The sequence below is a fragment of the Panulirus ornatus genome, chromosome 3 (assembly GCF_036320965.1).
Source record: "Panulirus ornatus isolate Po-2019 chromosome 3, ASM3632096v1, whole genome shotgun sequence".
Lineage (NCBI taxonomy): Eukaryota > Metazoa > Arthropoda > Malacostraca > Decapoda > Palinuridae > Panulirus > Panulirus ornatus.
In genome coordinates this window covers 35,222,600-35,248,314 of record NC_092226.1, presented here as the reverse complement: position 1 = coordinate 35,248,314, position 25,715 = coordinate 35,222,600, and the positions used below count along the sequence as shown (strand labels likewise).

The 25,715-nt window shown below is 41.4% G+C and overlaps 2 protein-coding genes across 2 annotated transcripts in view; one reads left to right on the top strand and one right to left on the bottom strand.

Annotated features, from left to right (window-relative positions):
- The window catches only part of LOC139759478 (nucleolar pre-ribosomal-associated protein 1), a 295,642-nt gene that overhangs the window by 113,763 nt on the left and 156,164 nt on the right, over window positions 1-25,715 (bottom strand). Inside the window, exons 10-11 of the mRNA XM_071681655.1 lie at window positions 25,337-25,464; window positions 7,021-7,224 (exon numbers count right to left, since the gene is read on the bottom strand). Coding sequence (XP_071537756.1) covers window positions 7,021-7,224; window positions 25,337-25,464 — 332 coding nt within the window. The remainder of the gene's footprint in view (window positions 1-7,020; window positions 7,225-25,336; window positions 25,465-25,715) is intronic.
- LOC139762069 (uncharacterized) overlaps window positions 1-25,715 on the top strand; it is a 455,708-nt gene that overhangs the window by 376,166 nt on the left and 53,827 nt on the right. The window lies entirely within an intron of this gene.

The window sequence follows — 25,715 nt, the reverse complement described above, 5'->3', positions numbered from 1 at the left end:
ACTGATAGATCTTCAAAGGCTCAACAAAAATTTTACCATAGTGTTATCAAAATATTGCTTATTTGGATTATCAAAGAACTGTATTTCAGAAAAATATTAGGCCCATAGCCATGGTGAAAGTACTGTTCCTTTAGTGGAGGCAAAGTCCCTTGGCAAGTGGTGGAGGAGATGCCTTCTGCTCCACAGACTGCAAATGTGTGTGATGAATGATGCATAAATCAGCATGTTTTATAATGTATGAGTAATGCGGAGAGTGATGAGACTGTGGTACCAAGGAAAAAAACAGTCAACATTTACCAATTATCAAACATATGTACCATAATCCAATTGAAATCTTGCTTATTTGAGTCATTAATGGAGAACAGTGCTTCAGGAAAATAACAGTCCCACAGCCATGGAAGAAACAGAGTTCCTTTGGGGAAAGCCAATTTCCTTGGTGGGTAATGGAGGTGGTGCACACTGCTCCTCAGACAAAGAATGTGTGTGATGACTGATGCATAAGATAATATGTACTCTAATACTGTTGATCCACAATGGTACAATGAGGTAAGCAAAATCTTCATAGCTCACAGGAAAAAATAAAAGAAAGTCTTCCCAAGCTTTTGTATATTTTCCAAAAGCACCCAGAGGGAATAACAAAAGGATATTACATGAAGGTATATATCAAATCCAATAGGAACAGGGCTCCAAGCCTGACCGACCACTACCTGTAGAACACTCACCAGACTGCAGACAGCAAGTGTGCGATGAATGAGTTTATATGTATTGTAATGTATGAGAAATGGTGAGTGAAGTAGTTACAGTACTGATGATCAAACATAGCCTACATTTATCTTTGAAAGCTTACCAATAATTTTACCACAGTGTTATTGAAACATTGTTAATTCAAATTAGGGTTATTGACAAAGAACTATACTTCAGGAAAACGACAGGCCCATAATCAGGGAGGAGGCAGTGTTCTTTTGGGGGAGGTAGTGTTCCTTGGTGGAATGTTGAGGTGTCATGCATTGCTCCAAAGACAGCAAGTGCATATGATTAATGATGCATGAGTGAAAGTACTATAATGTATGAATAAAGTGGCTGGAGTAATGTTGACAAAACATAGCCTACTTTAATTTGGAAAGCTTACCAGCAAATTTTACCATAATGTTATTGAAAAAATGCTTATTTGATTTATCAAAAGAGAACGAGCTGATGGACTAGCACATGTGGCACCCCAGCATATGATGTAAGATTTTGTTTACCAATCATGTTTAACCATGCCCTTGGAAATATTGTTGCATTTTCAACATAATACAGGTAAGATTTATTTATTCATTTTTCATACTTTGCTGCTGTCATCTGCGTTAGTGAGGCAGAGCAAGGAAACAGACGAAAGAATGGCCTAACCCACCAACATACACACGTATATACATAAATGCCCACACACGCACATATAAATACCTATACATTTAAACGTATATATACATATACATACACAGATATATACATAGCTGCATATGTACATATTCATAGATGATGCCTTCATCCATTCCCGTCGCCACCCCGCCACACATGAAATGACACCCCCCTCCCCCAGCATGCGTGAGAGGTAGTGCTAGGAAAAGACAACAAAGGCCACATTCGTTCACACTCAGTCTCTAGCTGTCATGTGTAATGCACCAAAACCACAGCTCCCTTTCCACATCCAGGCCCCACAAAACTTTCCATGGTTTATCTCAAACGCTTCACATGCCCAGATGCAATCCATTAACAGCATGTTGACCCCGGTCTACCACATTCGTTCCAATTCCCTCTATTCCTTGCTTCCCTCTATTCCTTGCACGCCTTTCACCCTCCTGTATGTTCATGCCCCGATCGCTCAAAAACTTTTTCACTCCATCTTTCCACCTCCAATTTGGTGTCCAACTTCTACTCGTGCCCTCCACCTCTGACATATACATCCTCTTGGTCAATCTTTCCTCACTCATTATCTCCATGTGACCGAACCATTTCAGCACACCCTCTTCTTCTCTCTCAACCACACTCTTTTTATTATCACACATCTCTCTTACCCTCCCCTCCTTGTATTTTAACTTTCTAAAAGGGGAAACAGAAGAAGGAGTCATGCAGGGAGTGCTCGTCCTCCTCGAAGGCTCAGATTGGGGTGTCAAAATGTGTGTGGATGTAACCAAGATGAGAAAAAAGAAGAGATTGCTAGTATGTTTGAGGAAAGGAACCTGGATGTTTTGGCTCTGAGTGAAACGAAGCTCAAGGGTAAAGGGGAAGAGTGGTTTGGGAATGTCTGGGGAGTAAAGTCAGGGGTTAGTGAGAGGACAAGAGCAAGGGAAGAAGTAGCACTACTCCTGAAACAGGAATGGTGGGAGTATGTGATAGAGTGTAAGAAAGTAAACTCTAGATTGATATGGGTAAAACTGAAAGTTGATGGAGAGAGATGGGTGATTATTGGTGCATCTGCACCTGGGCATGAGAAGAAAGATCATGAGAGGCAAGTGTTTTGGGAGAAGCTGAGTGAGTGTGTTAGCAGTTTTGATGCACGAGACCAGGTTATAGTGATGGGTGATTTGAATGCAAAGGTGAGTAATGTGGCAGTTGAGAGAATAACTGGTGTACATGGGGTGTTCAGTGTTGTAAATGGAAATGGTGAAGAGCTTGTAGATTTATGTGCTGAAAAAGGACTGGTGATTGGGAATACCTGGTTTAAAAAGAGAGATATACATAAGTATACATATGAAAGTAGGAGAGATGGCCAGAGAGTGTTATTGGATTACGTGTTAATTGATAGGCGTGCGAAAGAGAGACTTTTGGATGTTAATGTGCTGAGAGATGCAACTGGAGGGATGTCTGATCATTATCCTGTGGAGGCAAAAGTGAAGATTTGTAGAGGTTTTCAGAAAAGAAGACAGAATGTTGGGGTCAAAACAGTGGTGGGAGTAAGTGAACTTGGGAAGGAGACTTGTGTGAGGAAGTACCAGGAGACAAAGAGTACAGAATGGAAAAAGGTGAGAACAAAGGTGCCTCTGTAATTTGAATACTCACCTTTATCCCCCCTTGCCTTTGTATAATGGCACTTTGTATACATTCCACCAATCCTCAGGCACTTCACCATAATCCATACATGACCAACAGGAAATAGCATTGCCACCCCTGTGACAGCAAGGTAGCACCAGGAAACATACAAAAAAAGGCCATGTCCATTCTCTAGCTTTCATGTGTAATGCACTGAAACCACAGCCTCCTATTCACATTCAGACCCCACAGACCTTTCCAAGGTTTACTCCAGACATTTTACATGCCCTGGTTCTGTCCATTGATGGCACGTCAACCCTAGTATACCACACCTTTCCAATTCACTCTAATCCGTGCATGTCTTTCACCCTCTTGCATGTTCAAGCCCTGATCACTCAAAATCTTTTACACTCCATCCTTCCACCTCCAATTTGACTCCTGCTTCTCTTTATTCCCTCCACTTCTAACATATACATCCTCTCTGCCAACCTTTCCTCACTCATCATCTCCATATGTCGAAACCATTTCAACACATCCTCTTTTTCTTACAAAACATTTTTCTTAACCTTTCATTCCTTACTTGATCAAAGCACCTCACACAACAAAATGTCCTCAGACATTTCATTTCCAACACATCCACTCTCCTCCACACAACCCTGTCTACAGCCCATACCTCACACCCTTATAATATTGTTGGAACTACTATACCTTCAAACATACCCATTTTTGCTTTCCGAGACAACGTTCTCTCTTTCCACACATTCTTCATCATTCCCAGAACCTTCGCCCCATCCCCACCCTATTACTCACTTCCACAGTTCCATTTGCAACCATGTCCACTCCCAGATATCTAAAACACTTCACTTCCTCCAATTTTTCTCAATTCAAACTTACATCCCAACTAACTTGTCCCTCAAACCTGCTGAATTCAATAATAATCTTGCTTTGATTCACATGTACCATCAACTTTCTCCTTTCACACACTTCCAAACTTAGTCACCAACTTCTGCAGTTTCTCACTCGTATCAGCCACCAACGCTGTATCATCAGTGAACAACAACTGACTCACTTCCTAGGCCCTCTCATCCACAACAGACTGCATACTCACCCCTCTGTCCTAAGCTCTTGCATTTATTTCCCCCAATAACCTATCCATAGGCAAATTAAACAACCACGGTGATTTCACACACCTTTGCAGCAGACTGACCTTCACTGTGAACCAATCATCCTCCTCTCTTCCTACTCGTACACATGCCTTACACATCTGATAAAAATTGCTCACTGCTTCCAGCATCTTACCTCTCGCACCATATCCTTTTAAGTGCATCTCTATCAACCTTATCATATACCTTCTCCAGATCCATAAATGCCACTTATAAAGCCATCTGTTTTTCGAAGCATTTCTCACACACTTTCTTCAAGGCAAACACTTAAACCAAACATTCTCTACCACTTCTGAAACCACACTGCTTCTCCCCTATATGATGCTCTGTACGTGTTTTCACCCTCTCAATCAATACCTTCCCATATAGTTTTCCAGGTACTCTCAACAAACTTATGCCTCTGCAATACCATTCAATCCTGCCACCTTCCGGGATTTCATCTCTCACAAGGCTTTCACCACCACTTCTCTTTTCACCAAACCACTCCCCCTTACTCTCTCATGTCACTTGCCACCCTGACATAAACTCCCTATATCTGCCACTCCATCATCAAACACATCCAACAATCCTTCAAAATACTCACTCCATCTCCTCCTCCTATCTGTTATCACTTTCCCTTTTGCTCCCTTCACCAACATCCCCATTTGTTCTCTTGTATATCACACATTATTTACCTATTTCCAAAACACCTTTTTATTATCCCTAACATTTAATGATACTCTCTCATCCCAACTCTCATTTTCAACCCCTGCACCTTCCTCTCGACATCATACCACTTTCTCTTATACAATTCCTAATCATTTGCACTCCTTCCTTGTAAGTACCACCCAAATGCCCCTCTTTTCTCTTTCACTAATAACTTTACTTCTTTATCCCACCACTCACAGCCCCTTTTAATCTGCCCACCTCCCACCTTTCTCATGCCACATGCGTCTCTTGCACATGCCATCACTGCTTCCCCAAGTACCTCCCATTCCTCATCCACTCCCCCTCACTTTATTTGCTCTCACCTTTTGCCATTCTACACTCAATCTTTCCTGGTATTTCTTCACACAAGTCTCCATTCCAAGCTCACTTACTCTCACCAGTCTATTCTCCCCAACAATGTCTCTTCTTTTTCTAAAACCTCTGCAAATCTTCACCCCCACCTCCACAAGATAGTGATCAGACATCCCTCCACCTGCCCCTCTCAGCACATTTACATCCACAAGTCTCTCTTTCACATGTCTATCAATTAATATGTATTTTAATAATGCCCTTTGACCATCTCTCCTGCTCATATACATATACTTGAGTACATCTCTCCTTTCAAAACAGGTATTCACAATCACCAGTCTTTCTAAGGCACACAACTCGCACAAACTCTACATCATTTCTATTCATAACACTGAATACCTCATGCACACCAATTATATCCTCAACTGCCACATTACTCACCTTCGCGTTTAAATCACCCATCACTAATATCTGGTCTCATGCGCCAAAACTGCTGACACACTCATTCAACTATTCCCAAAACACTTGCCTCTCATGATCTTTCTTCTCATGGGCATGATATCATATATACAATTTCTTTCGATATATTCATGTTTTTACCTATAATCTGTTACCAAAGTCCTACCAAAGTCCATCACCCTAAGACTGCACAAAGAGGAAAGTAGATGCAGCTGTTTTGTACTTTCTTCAATAAGGGAAAGGTAAGTGGGACTGCCTTCCATGCTGGCTACATTCCTTTTTCTTCTATATATCTTTCTTTCATAATTATTTCCAGTGTCCTGTATTTGCAATTTGCAACAGGAAGAGATGAAGAAAAGCCTCATTCACTCGCATCCATTCTTTACCTGTCATAGTCACAAGAAAATCACTCTTTAAATCACATATTTTTCTATATTTCTCATTGCATTATTTTTCACTTTGTTTACAAACTGATACACATCATAAATGCTCCTACTCATCACTTAGGTTATCCAACAACCTATATATTTTCTAGGGAGTCATCATGCATGCATGACCTGCAGTTTAATGGCAGTGCACTTATAATGGTGGTTATAGAAGTCCTGAAAGGAGCATAAATTTCCCTGTGTCTTGTAGAGCTAACAATAGGTTGTAAATCTAAGCAAAAGTGGAAGACATTAACACATCAACTGATATGGGCCATCATTCCTTAAGAACACATCACTCAATGTGTACAACCATTTGAGGGTTAACGATCCCTCAAATGCCTCCAAATGACCTCAACCTCACTTATTACTATTTCAATGTTATCTCTCACCTTATCTCATCTCTAGAAATGTTATCAATACAATCATTTCTTAACTTCTTCTAACTTCATCTTTCACATTCTTCCATTAACTTTCCTTCACCTAAAACATCTAAAATATAAGATAACCTACAAACTACTATCATACAGTAGGAAATGCTCCTACCTAATCCTCTCACAGATCTCATACTATGCACTATTTATTTCATTTTTTCTAATCAGAAACATATCTTGTTTATCCCAGCTTCTCAGTAATCATTCCATGTGTACTCATAGACATGTGAATAATGGAAATATGTATTTTCAACATTAGTATCTGTTGATACTTACATTTTACATATTCTCTGAGTGGCCAATTTCATCCTGGATCATATACCTACCAGCCACTCCTTTTACAATCTCTAACCCATCCAGTCATGTTATTCAGAGCACAGTTTCTTCCTTGGATTCAATTCTTCCAACCATTCACACTGTTCTCTCCAGACAGTACTCTTAAGCTCCTCTTTTCTATCATTATATAGTGTACATGAAACTATTCCAGTAATTCTGAATGAATCACTCTTGAATGAAAGATGAAATATATCTTACCTCTAGATGAAGTCTGGTATCAAACTTATAACAAGTCTGGATGATTTTGTCCATTTCCAACAAGCCTAATATTTGCTCTGGCTTGGGGTTTATCAAAAGACTAAAATCTGAGGATTCCACCCCAAAATGAGCAACAGCAGCATCACCCCATAGTACAGGTTGATAATTGCTCATGAAGCCTTTCATTTCATAAGTATGCAGAAGCTGTAAAAAGATAGAAAATATATTTAGCTGTTTAGTTTATCAATGAATTCCAAACACATGTAGCACTTGACCTAATCCATTGTCATCCCGTCTCCCAAAGAAAACACAAACATGCTCATGAAAAAATATTAAGAAATCAGCCACAAAACAACATCTCCAAACATGAAAGTCATGGAAAACCTACACAAATCCCCTGAAAAACAACTAATCAAGCAACCTTTACTTCTATTCATAGAAGCAATACAATTAAAACTTTAAGAGACTCCCGTAACATGCTCTGACAACATATCGAACTTTCTCATATAACACTCTGGCCCAGTTATAACCCAAGAACAGTTGGTAAGAAGCCAATGACCAGGGAAGTATATTACCAGTGCTATCTGCCTGGGTATCGGGAGTCTTAGTTATGACTTCGTAGTGAGCCAGCACTTCAGTGGTTGTCAAGCACCCCTCTGACCCAGGTAGCTATCTTTTCTTTCTGTCTCACCGACATGTGGACCACTGGAATTCTGTTCACAATCATACAATCTCTCCTTGTCATACAGAATGCTTGAAAACATTCAACTAACACAGCTTATTCTTCGTAACTCTAGATTTTCCTACAATGAACACTTTGCACTAGACCTGCCTTTTTCGAAGTTGGTAGGAGCAATAGACAGAAATAGTAGGTAGTAACATTTAGGCAGGGGCATAAGGTTGAAGTTGTACATAGGAATATCAGGCAGGAGTATCTGGGAAATGTAGTCAGCAGGAACATTAGTTAGGAGCCTCTGCAAACAGTGCACTAAAGCCGCCCTTCGCCAGTTGCCTGTTAATGGTGAGATACTAAAGGCTAGGAAGCAGCACTGGAGCTTACAACTTATGAAGACTCTATTACCATGGCTACCCCCTTGAAGGAATTCCAGACGGGAAAAGGTGATAAGAGATATAGATAAGTATTATCATTTGTAAGCAATTCATCCCCTCCACCCTAAACTGTACCTCATCTGCCTGGTCATCCACCCTGTCGGAGAAAAAAAATGCATACCAAAAAAAACAGCACTCGAAACAATCAAATTATGGAAGAGAGGAAATAGATGATCTGACAAGGAGCAAAATTGGCATCTCATCTCTAAGCTCACCTATTTTGGCTTTCCTACCTCGCTTTGCTCCTTCACATCTAGCTCCCTCTCTGGCCGATCTATTTCCATGGTCACTGATGGATCAGCAACATCTCCCCTTCTCCTTCATCAGAAGTGGTGTCCCTCGAGGTTCTGCCCACTCCCCTATACTTTTTCTCCTTTTTATCAACGATTTCCTCTCTTCCATAAATAACCAAATTCACATATGCTGATAACTCAACCAATCATTCCTCTACATTTTTCAATTCTGCTACTTCTCACTTGATATGCATTGCATCTCAACACAACTTTCTCAATAAACTCAGGCTTGGACAGGATATCTCAGTGGATAAGACAAAATCTGGTTAAGTCTAATGCCTCCAAGACCCAGTTTCTACCCATCTCTCAATCAAAAACTCCTCATTTCTTTCCTCTCCTCTAATGAACATACTTAATATTTTTCTTTTCTTTCATACTATTCGCCATTTCCCGCACTAGCGAGGTAGGGTTAAGAACAGAGGACTGGGCCTTTGAGGGAATATCCTCATCTGGCCCCCTTCTCTGTTCCTTCTTTGGGAAAAAAAAAAAAAAACAAGAGGGGAGGATTTCCAGCCCCCCGCTCCCTTCCCTTTTAGTCGCCTTCTACGACACGCTGGGAATACGTGGGAGGTATTCTTTCTCCCCTATCCCCAGGGAGTGGATCTGGCAGCGGATGGAGCCATGGAAGCAGAAGTGGATCATAGGGTGGGGGAGGGGGGGCGAAAATTCTGGGAGCCTTGAAGAATGTGTGGAAGTCGAGAACATTATCTCGGAAAGCAAAAATGGGTATGTTTGAAGGAATAATGGTTCCAACAATGTTGTATGGTTGCGAGGCGTGGGCTTTGGATAGAATCGTGCGCAGGAGGATGGATGTGCTGGAAATGAGATGTTTGAGGACAATTGTGTGTGAGTTGGTTTGATCGAGTAAGTAACGTAAGGGTAAGAGAGATGAGTGAAAATAAAAAGAGCATGGTTGAGAAAGCAGAAGAGGGTGTTTTGAAGTGGTTTGGGCACATGGAGAGAATGAGTGAGGAAAGATTGACCAAGAGGATATATGTGTCGGAGGTGGAGGGAGCGAGGAGAAGTGGGAGACCAAATTGGAGGTGGAAAGATGGAGTGAAAAAGATTTTGTGTGATCGGGGCCTGAACATGCAGGAGGGTGAAAGGAGGGCAAGGAATAGAGTGAATTGGATCGAAATGGTATACCGGGGTTGACGTGCTTTCAGTGGATTGAATCAGGGCATGTGAAGCGTCTGGGGTAAACCATGGAAAGCTGTGTAGGTATGTATATGTGGTCAATCTTTCCTCACTCATCCTCTCCATGTGCCCAAACCACTTCAAAACACCCTCTTCTGCTCTCTCAACCACGCTCTTTTTATTTCCACACATCTCTCTTACCCTTACGTTACTCACTCGATCAAACCACCTCACACCACACATTGTCCTCAAACATCTCATTTCCAGCACATCCATCCTCCTGCGCACGATTCTATCCAAAGCCCACGCCTCGCAACCATACAACATTGTTGGAACCATTATTCCTTCAAACATACCCATTTTTGCTTTCCGAGATAATGTTCTCGACTTCCACACATTCTTCAAGGCCCCCAGAATTTTCGCCCCCTCCCCCACCCTATGATCCACTTCCGCTTCCATGGTTCCAGCCGCTGCCAGATCCACTCCCAGATATCTAAAACACTTCACTTCCTCCAGTTTTTCTCCATTCAAACTCACCTCCCAATTGACTTGACCCTCAACCCTACTGTACCTAATAACCTTGCTCTTATTCACATTTACTCTTAACTTTCTTCTTCCACACACTTTACCAAACTCAGTCACCAGCTTCTGCAGTTTCTCACATGAATCAGCCACCAGCGCTGTATCATCAGCGAACAACAACTGACTCACTTCCCAAGCTCTCTCATCCCCAACAGACTTCATACTTGCCCCTCTTTCCAAAACTCTTGCATTTACCTCCCTAACAACCCCATCCATAAACAAATTAAACAACCATGGACACATCACACACCCCTGCCGCAAACCTACATTCACTGAGAACCAATCACTTTCCTCTCTTCCTACACGTACACATGCCTTACATCCTCGATAAAAACTTTTCACTGCTTCTAACAACTTTCCTCCCACACCATATATTCTTAATACCTTCCACAGAGCATCTCTATCAACTCTATCATATGCCTTCTCCAGATCCATAAATGCTACATACAAATCCATTTGCTTTTCTAAGTATTTCTCACATACATTCTTCAAAGCAAACACCTGATCCACACATCCTCTACCACTTCTGAAACCACACTGCTCTTCCCCAATCTGATGCTCTGTACATGCCTTCACCCTCTCAATCAATACCCTCCCATATAATTTACCAGGAATACTCAACAAACTTATACCTCTGTAATTTGAGCACTCACTCTTATCCCCTTTGCCTTTGTACAATGGCACTATGCACGCATTCCGCCAATCCTCAGGCACCTCACCATGAGTCATACATACATTAAATAACCTTACCAACCAGTCAACAATACAGTCACCCCCTTTTTTAATAAATTCCACTGCAATACCATCCAAACCTGCTGCCTTGCCGGCTTTCATCTTCCGCAAAGCTTTCACTACCTCTTCTCTGTTTACCAAATCATTTTCCCTAACCCTCTCACTTTGCACACCACCTCGACCAAAACACCCTATATCTGCCACTCTATCATCAAACACATTCAACAAACCTTCAAAATACTCACTCCATCTCCTTCTCACATCACCACTACTTGTTATCACCTCCCCATTTGCGCCCTTCACTGAAGTTCCCATTTGCTCCCTTGTCTTACGCACTTTATTTACCTCCTTCCAGAACATCTTTTTATTCTCCCTAAAATTTAATGATACTCTCTCACCCCAACTCTCATTTGCCCTTTTTTTCACCTCTTGCACCTTTCTCTTGACCTCCTGTCTCTTTCTTTTATACATCTCCCACTCAATTGCATTTTTTTCCCTGCAAAAATCGTCCAAATGCCTCTCTCTTCTCTTTCACTAATACTCTTACTTCTTCATCCCACCACTCACTACCCTTTCTAATCAACCCACCTCCCACTCTTCTCATGCCACAAGCATCTTTTGTGCAATCCATCACTGATTCCCTAAATACATCCCATTCCTCCCCCACTCCCCTTACTTCCATTGTTCTCACCTTTTTCCATTCTGTACTCAGTCTCTCCTGGTACTTCCTCACACAGGTCTCCTTCCCTAGCTCACTTACTCTCACCACCCTCTTCACCCCAACATTCACTCTTCTTTTCTGAAAACCCATACAAATCTTCACCTTAGCCTCCACAAGATAATGATCAGACATCCCTCCAGTTGCACCTCTCAGCACATTAACATCCAAAAGTCTCTCTTTCGCACGCCTGTCAATTAACACGTAATCCAATAACGCTCTCTGGCCATCTCTCCTACTTACATAAGTATACTTATGTATATCTCGCTTTTTAAACCAGGTATTCCCAATCATCAGTCCTTTTTCAGCACATAAATCTACAAGCTCTTCACCATTTCCATTTACAACACTGAACACCCCATGTATACCAATTATTCCCTCAACTGCCACATTACTCACCTTTGCATTCAAATCCCCCATCACTATAACCCAGTCTCATGCATCAAAACCACTAACACACTCATTCAGCTGCTCCCAAAACACTTGCCTCTCTTGATCTTTCTTCTCATGCCCAGGTGCATATGCACCAATAATCACCCACCTCTCTCCATCAACTTTCAGTTTTACCCATATTAATCGAGAATTTACTTTCTTACACTCTATCACATACTCCCACAACTCCTGTTTCAGGAGTATTGCTACTCCTTCCCTTGCTCTTGTCCTCTCACTAACCCCTGACTTTACTCCCCAGACATTCCCAAACCACTCTTCCCCTTTACCCTTGAGCTTCGTTTCACTCAGAGCCAAAACATCCAGGTTCCTTTCCTCAAACATACTACCTATCTCTCCTTTTTTCACATCTTGGTTACATCCACACACATTTAGGCACCCCACTCTGAGCCTTCGAGGAGGATGAGCACTCCCCGCGTGACTCCTTCTTCTGTTTCCCATTTTATATATATATATATATATATATATATATATATATATATATATATATATATATATATATATATATATATATATATATATATAAAAGTCAAGAAGACCAAAACAATGCATGGGGTTGGGGAAGGTTAGATGCATGTTATTCAAGCTGTTGTAAGCATGTTAGCACAGCAATTACCCTATGTACATTTTATTTCATGCACTCAACAGACCTTGCAAGACAAGACTTGAACAGAAACATAACTGTGACAGAAACTTGCTTTCTAATCACATCAAAATAACCTAGACAAACATCAACAAAACCTGAACCAAGTGAAAACCTGCAGGAGTGGGCTTCAAGGTGCTAGAATTTTGCCTAACTAGTTCATCAGACATACGAAGCTCATGACCAAGAATATGCTGCCATCAAGCAACTGACAGAGGATCATGTTATTCCATCTTTTTCTTCAGAGTTCTGACTTAAACAATTTATCTCATCTATACTTAATATTAAATATTATCATACGGTCCACCCAACCCTTAATATTAAATATCACTGTGACAGCCACCCCTTCTTGAAAACCCCATATTACAGAACTAGCTAAGTCTGCCTCTAAGAAACTGAAGGTCCTGTTTAGATGTCAAAATTCCTTATATTAGTTGCTCTGATTATACAAAAGATTGATTCATCCTTGTATGGAGTACTGCTCTCACATCTGGGGAGGTTCTAGTTCTGCATCCTTTCTTCACAGAATGTCATCCTTAATACTCTTTGTTATGATGATATCAAACACTGATGGCAAAGTAATGGAAAGCATAGAAAGGAGCTTTGCTGATGCCACCAAAGTATGCAAAAATACTGAATGAAACAATGATCGGATGGGAATGCAAAACGACTTGAACACAATTTGCAAATGGGCAAAAGTGAACCCAATGGAATTGAATGAAAATGAAATTAAGCAAATAAGTTATGGGTCCAAGAATGGTTCAATAGTTGTGCCAAATAAAGGCCTAGCAGGGAAAGTAGGGTAAATGTAAAAGATTCGGGCATCATCATACAGGGTAAGCCAAAAGTCACTGTGAACTTTTACTAAAAATGATAAAACCACATCATTCTTTGTATCATAGTTACAAAAAAAATAGCCTACATAACTTTTGATATGTATGGTGCCCAACCTCCCCTTGCTTCCTCCAGGAAAGTGTTTCTTTGAACACGTGTCCAAATGCTAAAAGGTGTAAATGTTAAAATGGTTTTGTCACTAGAGGCTTGAGTGTTTTTGGTAGAACTGGTGTTACATAGTGCAGATCAATATACAAATGAAGTGCAACAGATGTCTGCTGTAAAGTATCCCAACACTCCTGAATGACATTGAAGCAGTACTGAGGTTAAATGCCAAGTTTCATCAAATTGGATCAGTTGCAGACATGTTGAAATCCAGCTGGCCAGCAGAAGGAACAGAGGAGAACTATACTGGATATTTCAGAATGCATAACACAAAGCCCAAAAGTCTGATGGGTGTCTCATGTAGCAGCACATATAGAGTGCTAAGCACCATTTGCATATGCATCCCAACAATATAACATCAGTGCATGGACTGAGAGGGACAATAGCAAGCGCACTGAATACTGATGATTAGAGATTTTATAACTGCCAACGGAGAGGATATTCTGGATGTCCCATTCTTTACCAATGAGGCATGGTTTCATTATCTGATTATGTCAACACACAAATCAGCCATATTTGGGCAGTGACTAACTCACATGAGATCAAGGAGACACTATTACATGATCAGAAGGTTTGTGTGTCGTGTGCCATACCAGGAAATCAGACAACCAGCTCCATATCCTTTAATGACACAATCAACTTGGAACGTTATTGTGAATTGATTCTTTACCCCTTCAGTGGACATTTAAATAATGATGAAATTGCCCATGGCTACTTCAAACAGGACAGTGCTACTACTTACATAGCTTGTGTCTCCATGAAGCTACTGCACAAAGCATTTGGGAACAGAATAACTTTAAGGGATATCTGGCCAACACAGTTGCCAGATCCTACAACCCCCTGATTATTATCTGAGGGGAGCAATGAAGGGCACAGTTTACAAAGGCAATCCTCACACTCTTCCTGAACTGAACAAAGCCATCACAAATCATATTAGGAACATCTCTCTGACTGATCTGCTGCATGCCTTTGTAAAGATGTAGATGTAGATGTGTGTCTACAGGCACTTGGGTGCCATTTTCAACATTTGCTGTGACTTAAGTAAGTATAGGAAATGTATTTGTATTTATAAACACATACTCCCCCTATCCACTCATACCAAACAATAGGTGCACTGTAAACCTAGATTTCTGAAAAGATGCTTAAAAAGAATCACTATTAAGTGATGAGAGATATGATTCTGAAAACTTTCTTTACAACATTTAGAAACCTTACAGTGAAAATGTTTAATGTATCCCCTGGGGATGGGGGAGAAAGAATACTTCCCACACATTCCTCACGTGTCGCAGAAGGCAACTAAAGGGGACAGGAGCAGGGGGCTGGAAACCGTCCCCTCCTTGTATTTTAACTTTCTAAAAGGGGAAACAGAAGAAGGAGTCATGCAGGGAGTGCTCATCCTCCTTGAAGCTCAGATTGAGGTGTCTAAATGTGTGTGGATGTAACCACGATGAGAAAAAAGGAGAGATAGCTAGTATGTTTTGAGGAAAGAAACCTGGATGTTTTGGCTCTGAGTGAAACGAAGCTCAAGGTTAAAGGGGAAGAGTGGTTTGGGAATGTTCTGGGAGTAAAGTCAGGGGTTAGTGAGACGACAAGAGCAAGGGAAGGAGTAGCACTACTCCTGAAACAGGAGCAGTGTGAGAATGTAATAGAGTGTAAGAAAGTAAATTCTAGATTGATATGGGTAAAACTGAAAGTGGGTGGAGAGAGATGGGTGATTATTGGTGCATATGTACCTGGGCATGAGAAGGAAGATCATGAGAGGCAAGTGTTTTAGGAGCAGCTGAGTGTGTTAGTAGTTTTGATGCACGAGACCGGGTTATAGTGATGGGTGATTTGAATGCAAAGGTGAGTAATGTGGCAGTTGATGGAATAAATGGTGTACATGGGGTGTTCAGTGTTGTAAATGGAAATGGTGAAGAGCTTGTAGATTTATGTGCTGAAAAAGGACTGGTGATTGGGAATACCTGGTTTAAAAAGAGAGATATACATAAGTATACGTATGTAAGTAGGAGAGATGGCCAGAGAGACTTTTCGATGTTAATGTGCTGAGAGGTGCAACTGGAGGGATGTCTGATCATTATCTTGTGGAGGCAAAGGTGAAGATTGGTAGAGGGTTTCAGAAAAGAAGAGAGAATGTTGGGGTGAAGAGAGTGGTGAGAGTAAGTGAGCTTGTGAAAGAGACTTGTGTGAGGAAGTACCATGAGAGACTGAGTACAGAATGGACAAAGGTGAGAACAAAGGACGTAAGGGGAGTGGGGGAGGAATGGATGTATTTAGGGAAGCAGTGACGGCTTGTGCAAAAGATGCTTGTGGCATGAGAAGTGTGGGAGGTGGGTTGATTAGAAAGGGTAATGAGTGGTGGGATGAAGAAGTAAGAGTATTAGTGAAAGAGAAGAGAGAGGCATTTGGATGATTTTTGTGGGAAATAATGCAAATGACTGGGAGATGTATAAAAGAAAGAGGCAGGAGGTCAAGAGAAAGGTGCAAGAGGAGAAAAAGAGGGCAAATGAGGGTTGGGGTGAGAGTATCATTAAATTTTAGGGAGAATAAAAAGATGTTTTGGAAGGAGGTAAATAAAGTGCGTAAGACAAGGCAACAAATGAGAACTTCAGTGAAAGGGGTTAGTGATAACAAGTAGTGTTGACGTGAGAAGGAGATTAGAGTGAGTATTTTGAAGGTTTGTTGAATGTGTTTGATGATAGAGTGGCAGATATAGGGTGTTTTGGTTGAGGTGGTGTGCAAAGTGTAGAGGGTTAGGGAGAATGATTTAGTACACAGAGAAGAGGTAGTAAAAGCTTTGTGGAAGATGAAAGCCAGCAAGGCAGTGGGTTTGGATGGTATTGTAGTGGAATTTATCAAAAAAGGGGGTGATTGTATTGCTAACTGGTTGGTAAGGATATTTAATGTATGTATGGCTCATGGTGAGGTGCCTGAGGATTGGAGAAATGCTTGCATAGTGCATAGTGCTTGCATAGGGAATAAAAATGAGTGCTCAAATTACAGAGGTATATGTTTGTTGAGTATTCCTGGGGAATTATATGGGAGGATATTGATTGAGAGGGTGAAGGCATGTACACAACATCAGATTGGGGAAGAGCAGTGTAGTTTCAGAAGTGATAGAGGATGTGTGGATCAGGTGTTTGCTTTGAAGAAAGTATGTTAGAAATACTTAGAAAAGCAGATGGATTTGTATGTAGCATTTATGGACCTGGAGACAGAATATGATAGAGTTGACAGAGATGCTCTGTGGAAGGTATTAAGAATATATGGTGTGGGAGGCAAGTTGTTAAAAGCAGTGATAGAGTTGTGCGCAGGAGGATGGATGTGCTGGAAATGAGATGTTTGAGGACAATGTGTGGTGTGAGGTGGTTTGATCGAGTGAGTAACGTAAGGGTAAGAGAGATGTGTGGAAATAAAAAGAGCGTGGTTGAGAGAGCAGAAGAGGGTGTTTTGAAGTGGTTTGGGCACATGGAGAGAATGAGTGAGGAAAGATTGACCAAGAGGATATATGTGTCGGAGGTGGAGGGAACGAGGAGAAGAGGGAGACCAAATTGGAGGTGGAAAGATGGAGTGAAAAAGATTTTGTGTGATCGGGGCCTGAACATGCAGGAGGGTGAAAGGAGGGCAAGGAATAGAGTGAATTGGAGCGATGTGGTATACCGGGGTTGACGTGCTGTCAGTGGATTGAATCAAGGCATGTGAAGCGTCTGGGGTAAACCATGGAAAGCTGTGTAGGTATGTATATACATGTGTATGGGGGGGGGGTTGGGCCATTTCTTTCGTCTGTTTCCTGGCGCTACCTCGCAAACGCGGGAGACAGCGACAAAGTATAATAAATAAAAAATAAAAGTTTTTATCGAGGATGTAAGGCATGTGTACGTGAAGGAAGAGAGGAAAGTGATTGGTTCTCAGTGAATGTTGGTTTGCGGCAGGGATGTGTGATGTCTCCATGGTTGTTTAATTTGTTTATGGATGGGGTTGTTAGGGAGGTGAATGCAAGAGTTTTGGAAAGAGGGGCAAGTATGCAGTCCGTTGTGGATGAGAGAGCTTGGGAAGTGAGTCAGTTGTTGTTCGCTGATGATACAGCGCTGGTGGCTGATTCGTGTGAGAAACTGCAGAAGCTGGTGACTGAGTTTGGTAAAGTGTGTGAAAGAAGAAAGCTGAGAGCAAATGTGAATAAGAGCAAGGTTATAATTTAGATACAGTAGGGTTGAGGGACAAGTCAACTGGGAAGTAAGTTTGAATGGAGAAAAACTGGAGGAAGTGAGGCGTTTTAGATATCTGGCAGTGGATTTGGCAGCGGATGGAACCATGAAAGTGGAAGTGAATCATAGGGTGGGGCAGGGGGGCGAAAGTTCTGGGAGTGTTGAAGAATGTGTGGAAGTCGAGAACATTATCTTGGAAAGCAAAAATGGGTATGTTTGAAGGAATAGTGGTTCCAACAATGTTATGTGGTTGAGGCGTGGGCTATAGATAGAGTTGTGCAGAGGAGGGTGGATGTGCTGGAAATGAGATGTTTGAGGACAATATGTGGTGTGAGGTGGTTTGATCGAGTAAGTAATATTAGGGTAAGAGAGATGTGTGGTAATAAAAAGAGTGTGGTTGAGAGAGCAGAAGAGGGTGTTTTGAAATGGTTTGGTCACATGGAGAGAATGAGTGAGGAAAGATTGACCGAGAGGATATATGTGTCTGAGGTGGAGGGAACAAGGAGAAGTGGGAGACCGAATTGGAGGAGGAAAGATGGAGTGAAAAAGATTTTGAGTGATTGTGGCCTGAACATGCAGGAGGGTGAAAGGCGTGCAAGGAATAGAGTGAATTGGAACGATGTGGTATACCAGGGTCGACGTGCTGTCAATGGATTGAACCAGGGCATGTGAAGTGTCTGGGGTAAACCATGGAAAGTTCTGTGGGGCCTGGATGTGGAAAGGAAGCTGTGGTTTCAGTGCATTTATACATGACAGCTAGAGACTGAGTGTGAACGAATGTGGCCTTTGTTGTCTTTTCATAGCACTACCTCACGCACATGTGGGGGGAGGGGGTTGTTATTTCATGTGTGGCGGGGTGGCGATGGGAATGAATAAAGGTAGACAGTATGAATTATGTTTTTTTTTTTTTTTTTTTTTTTATACTTTGTCGCTGTCTCCCGCGTTTGCGAGGTAGCGCAAGGAAACAGACGAAAGAAATGGCCCAACCCCCCCCCCCCCCATACACATGTACATACACACGTCCACACACGCAAATATACATACCTACACAGCCTTCCATGGTTTACCCCAGACGCTTCACATGCCTTGATTCAATCCACTGACAGCACGTCAACCCCTGTATACCACATGACTCCAATTCACTCTATTTCTTGCCCTCCTTTCACCCTCCTGCATGTTCAGGCCCCGATCACACAAAATCCTTTTCACTCCATCTTTCCACCTCCAATTTGGTCTCCCTCTTCTCCTCGTTCCCTCCACCTCCGACACATATATCCTCTTGGTCAATCTCTCCTCACTCATTCTCTCCATGTGCCCAAACCATTTCAAAACACCCTCTTCTGCTCTCTCAACCACGCTCTTTTTATTTCCACACATCTCTCTTACCCTTACGTTACTTACTCGATCAAACCACCTCACGCCACACACTGTCCTCAAACATCTCATTTCCAGCACATCCATCCTCCTGCGCACATCTCTATCCATAGCCCACGCCTCGCAACCATACAACATTGTTGGAACCACTATTCCCTCAAACATACCCATTTTTGCTTTCCGAGATAATGTTCTCGACTTCCACACATTTTTCAAGGCTCCCAAAATTTTTGCCCCCTCCCCCACCCTATGATCCACTTCCGCTTCCATGGTTCCATCCGCTGACAGATCCACTCCCAGATATCTAAAACACTTCACTTCCTCCAGTTTTTCTCCATTCAAACTCACCTCCCAATTGACTTGACCCTCACCCCTACTGTACCTAATAACCTTGCTCTTATTCACATTTACTCTCAACTTTCTTCTTCCACACACTTTACCAAACTCAGTCACCAGCTTCTGCAGTTTCTCACATGAATCAGCCACCAGCGCTGTATCATCAGCGAACAACAACTGACTCACTTCCCAAGCTCTCTCATCCCCAACAGACTTCATACTTGCCCCTCTTTCCAGGACTCTTGCATTTACCTCCCTTACAACCCCATCCATAAACAAATTAAACAACCATGGAGACATCACACACCCCTGCCGCAAACCTACATTCACTGAGAACCAATCACTTTCCTCTCTTCCTACACGTACACATGCCTTACATCCTCGATAAAAACTTTTCACTGCTTCTAACAACTTGCCTCCCACACCATATATTCTTAATACCTTCCACAGAGCATCTCTATCAACTCTATCATATGCCTTCTCCAGATCCATAAATGCTACATACAAATCCATTTGCTTTTCTAAGTATTTCTCACATACATTCTTCAAAGCAAACACCTGGTCCACACATCCTCTACCACTTCTGAAACCGCACTGCTCTTCCCCAATCTGATGCTCTGTACATGCCTTCACCCTCTCAATCAATACCCTCCCATATAATTTACCAGGAATACTCAACAAACTTATACCTCTGTAATTTGAGCACTCACTCTTATCCCCTTTGCCTTTGTACAATGGCACTACGCACGCATTCCGCCAATCCTCAGGCACCTCACCATGAGTCATACATACATTAAATAACCTTACCAACCAGTCAACAATACAGTCACCCCCTTTCTTAATAAATTCCACTGCAATACCATCCAAACCTGCTGCCTTGCCGGCTTTCATCTTCCGCAAAGCTTTTACTACCTCTTCTCTGTTTACCAAATCATTTTCCCTAACCCTCTCACTTTGCACACCACCTCGACCAAAACACCCTATATCTGCCACTCTGTCATCAGACACATTCAACAAACCTTCAAAATACTCATTCCATCTCCTTCTCACATCACCGCTACTTGTTATCACCTCCCCATTTACGCCCTTCACTGAAGTTCCCATTTGCTCCCTTGTCTTACGCACCCTATTTACCTCCTTCCAGAACATCTTTTTATTCTCCCTAAAATTTACTGATAGTCTCTCACCCCAACTCTCATTATGTACATGTGTATATATGTATAAGTCTGTGTGTGCATATATATATGTATACATTGAGATATATAGGTATGTATATTTGCATGTGTGGACGTGTATGTATATACATGTGTATGTGGGTGGGTTGGGCCATTCTTTCGTCTGTTTCCTTGCGCTACCTCGCTAAAGCGGGAGACAGCGACAAAGCAAAATAAATAAATAAATAAATAAGAAGCAAAACTAAATACTACAGTATTGTAAGGTCATTAACAAAACAATTAGAAATACACATATTAGAGAGAATGGAGAAACACTTCAAAAGCAAAATTGGGCAGATGGAACATATGGACTACCATGAACAGCATCCCCTCCAGCAGCTCTTTCTAAATGTAAATATTGGCACAACAACAAAGCCAACCAGAATAACGTACAAAAATTCTTTTATGACTTTCCCTGGGAAAATTACTGTCTCATGTGATGATGCTTCTGTCTCTGCCAAATACCAAAATTTATTGTAGTGGGAATGGAAGCATTTATCCCCCCTTCCTCCAAGAAACCTCTACTTCAATCCTTGGTTCAATGGTTCTTGTTTTAAGGCCATCTATGCAAGAGATCAGGCACATCAAGCTTGGTAAAACTCTCCTACCTCCAATTCCCATTCAGTATTTATCAGTCCATAATCACTGAAATTACATTATCTGTGAGGCAAAGTGTTCCTTTATTCAAAGGAAGTGCAGTAACCTCTCCTCATCATCCACTGATAAGTCTTTCTGGTCTTTAGCTAAGGCATTGCTAACAACTTCAGTAGTTCTACCTTCCATTAACTTTTCCTTTCTGATGGCACTATAGCTGTCTCTCCCATAGACAAAGCAACTCTCTTTGGTTCCTGTTTCTCCTCTAACTCTATCTTGGATGATTCTACCATCCCTTAACCCCCTGATGCTCCTCTTACTAATCCTAAGCCCCTTCCCATAAACTCTTTTCAAACTGTCCAAAACATGCTTCTCTCTCTGACACAAGCAAGGCTAATGGTCCTGATGATATCCAACCCCTTGTATTGAAAGAATGTACCTCTCAACTTGCACCTGCACTTGCTCATCTGTTCTATTTCTGTTTACAAGCCAGAACTTTCCCACCTTCTTGGAAGCATTCACTGATACATCCCATCCCTAAGGAGTGGGATCATTCTAACTCCCCTAACTAACATTGTGTTGCTTTGATATCTAACATTTCCAAAATCACTGAATCCCTCCTCAACTCTCATATCCCCAGACATCTTGAATCTCACAGTCTTCTCTCTGATCGCCAGTATGGCATCTGTCTGGTAAGGTCCACTGGTGATATTCTTTCCTGTCTTACTTATGTCTGGTCATCATCCCTGAAAGATTTTGGGGAATACTATGTAGTTGCCCTTGACATATCCAAAGTTTCTAACAAGGAGTGTCATCAGGGTCTCATCTCTAAGCTCCCCTCCTTCTCTTTTCTCTTTATATCTAGCTTTCTCTCTGACTAATCTATCTCTGTTGTTGTTGATGGAGCAGCTTCTCTCCCTTTCTCCAACAACAGCGGTGCCCTTCAAGGTTCTATCCTGTAACCTATACTTTTTCTCCCTTTTATCAATGATTTCCTTTCTTCTAGAAATAACAAAAAGCACATATACACTGATGACTCAACAATGAATTCCACCACAGCCTTCAATTCTGCTCCTTCTATCAATCAATCTGCATCTATTTTTGAAACAACCTCCTCAATAAACTCACACTTGGACAGCATATATCAGTGGGATAGATGAAATCTGAAGTTTAATGCCCCCAAGTAACCCAGTTTCTGCCCATCTCTCCATCAAAAATTCCTCACAACTTTCCTCTCTCCTTCAATGGTTCTGTAAAACCTATTGAATCAATGAACATACTTGGTATTACTGTAACATCCACTCTAACTTGAAAACCCCACACTATGTAAATAGCCAGGAATGCCTCTAAGGGAAGTCCTGTTTAGATGTCAAAATCTCTTTTCCCCCAATTGGTTGCCCTACTTATACAAAGAATTGATCCATCCATGTATGGAGTACTTCTCTCACATCTAGGGTGGTTCTAGCTCTATATCCTTACTTGGTAAGAGTTGAGCTAAAAGCAGTCCAGCTTATAAACACTCACAGGCTAACTTCAAACCTTGACCTGCTTGCCCTTCGTTGCAATGTTGGTTCACTTTCTCTCTGAGCTGGCTGCTTTTGTGCCCCCAACACTGTGCCTCATGGTTACTCTCTGACCACTGGCAACTCAAGGGTGGACTGTACTGATAACTTTCTTTCCCTATACCTAAAAGCTTTGGAACTCTCTGCCCTCTCATGTCTTTCCCTGTAACTATGATCTGGCATATTTCAAAAGACAGGTTTTTCACTTCCTCCAAAAGTCATAAATACTTTCCTTTGTCTCTTCTTTTTTCCTTTCATTAACCTGTCTGAATTTCAATTGAGGCCTGGCCTTGATATGGACTTTTGTCTGTAACTGGAACATCTAATGACAAAGAAAAAAAAAAAAAAGAGGGTCAGAAGGGGATACCTAATTGGAGATGGAAAGATGAGATGAAAAAGATTGAGAGTGCTCAGGGCCTGAACATGCAGGAGGGTAAAAGATATGCACAGGATGGAGTGAACTGGGAGAGACATGCTGTCAATACACTGAATCATAGTGCATAAAGCACTTGGAGGGAACCATGGAAATGTCGAGGGGTCTGGTTGTGGACAGGGGGCTGTGATTTTGGTACTTACTGCTCTGTACTCACTGGAAAATAATCCCCCAATGTAGCCTTCTAATGCTACATGTATAACAGATACAAATCAAAAGTTAAAAGTGCATTCTCTTTGTGTACTTTACACATACATATGCAGAATATTGGAAACAACAGTAAGCTAACTAATCTAAAACAAATTTGAGACATACACACCAATGTTCATCATGCCATAGTATAAACACAGTTTGATAAAACAAAGTCTAAAGTTTTGGTGAAATAATCTGCTTACATCAAGAACTTAGCACACATATGGACACCAAAAGAAATAAAATGAAGAACTCTTAGTAAATCTGCTTGCCCCATCCCACTCTCACTGTCTCTGACAAGTAAACAGAGAGATGCATTTGAAAAAGAAAATTGAAGATGCTTATCTTGGCCTTTAACTTTGAAGTGATAAGTTTTGACGTAACCAATGAAATATGGAACATTTAATAATCAAATAACAGTGTTCTTAGAAGCAATCGATAATATTACAAAGCATAATGAAGAAGCATTCAGCACAATGGTTGCAACCTGCCCAGTATTGATCGTGGAATGTAGATAATATTTTTTTGTGGCAGTAATACAATAACACCTTTACATGTAGTAAATGTTATATGGTTGCAAGGCATGGGCTAAAGATAGGGTTGTGCAGAGGAGGGTGGATGTGTTGGAAGTGAGATGTTTGAGGACAATATGTGGTGTGAGGTGGTTTGATCAAGTAAGTAATAAAAGGGTAAGAGAGATGTGTGGTAATAAAAAAGAGTGTAGTTGAGAGAGCAAAGGGGGGTGTATTGAAATGGTTTGGTCACATGGAGAGAATGAGTGAGGAAAGATTGACAAAGAGGATATATGTCAGAGGTGGAGGGAACAAGAAGTGGGAGACCAAATTGGAGGTGGAAGGATGGAGTGAAAAAGATTTTGAGCGATCGGGGCCTGGACATACAGGAGCGTGAAAGGCGTGCAAGCAACAGAGTGAATTGGAATGATGTGGTATACTGGGGTCGACATGTTGTCAATGGATTGAACCACAGCATGTGAAGCGTCTGGAAAAGTTTTGTGGGGCCTAGATGTGGAAAGGGAGCTGTGGTTTCGATGCATTACACATGATAGCTAGAGACTGAGTGTGAACGAATGTGGCCTTTGTTGTTTTTTCCTAGCGTTACCTCACATGCACGTGGGGGGAAGGGGGGGACCATTTCATGTGTGGCGAGGTGGTGCCGGGAATGGATGAAGGCAGCAAGTATGAATATGTACATGTGCATATATGTATACGTCTGTGTATGTATATGTTGAAATGCATAGGTATGTATATGTGTAGTGTGTAGGCATTTACATGTATACATGTATATTTGGGTGGGTTGGGCCATTTCTTTCATCTGTTTCCTTGTGCTACCTCGCTAACATGGGAGACAGCGACAAAGTATGATACAAATATAGATAAAATCTTGTAAATATCTGAATTCCAGTAAATCATCATGCATAAAACAAATTATGTGCATATGTGACATTTCTCCCAGTTGTCTTTCCTGACATAAAAAAAAATATACATTAAGAAACAAAAAATAAATCTTTACCAATCATTAATCTTCCAATGCTTTCTTCTACATGAAACATCGTACATAACAAAACAATCATGCATGAAAATTTATAAGATCAAGCTCTACTAGGAAATATATAACCCATAACTCATAATATAATAAGAGTTTTAGTCCATGGATGACTGTATGACTGTGCAAAAAACTGACTTCTTAGAAAATAAATGCAAGAAAAGGCAGAAGTTTAATACCTTCAAGATGCGCTGATCCAAAGTTGACATGGAGGCTCCATATGCTCTTAACAATATTGGAACATGACTCTCCTGGCACACTTTTGGCTCACAATCCACAAGTATTTGCTGCAAGGTGATTACTTCCTCTGTCAAATTAGGGAATCATGTGTTAATACTGTTTCAAATGTTAATTTCTTCTATGAATTCTATCTATTTATTCCTGGAGATACCTACAAAGGGGAGAAAGAATACTTCCCACGTATTTCCTGCATGTCGTAGAAGGCGATTAAAAGGGGAGGGAGCGGGGGGCTGGAAATCCTCCCCTCTCATTTTTGTTTTTGTTTTATTTTTTCCAAAAGAAGGGACAGAGAAGGGGGCCAGGTGAGGTATTCCCTCA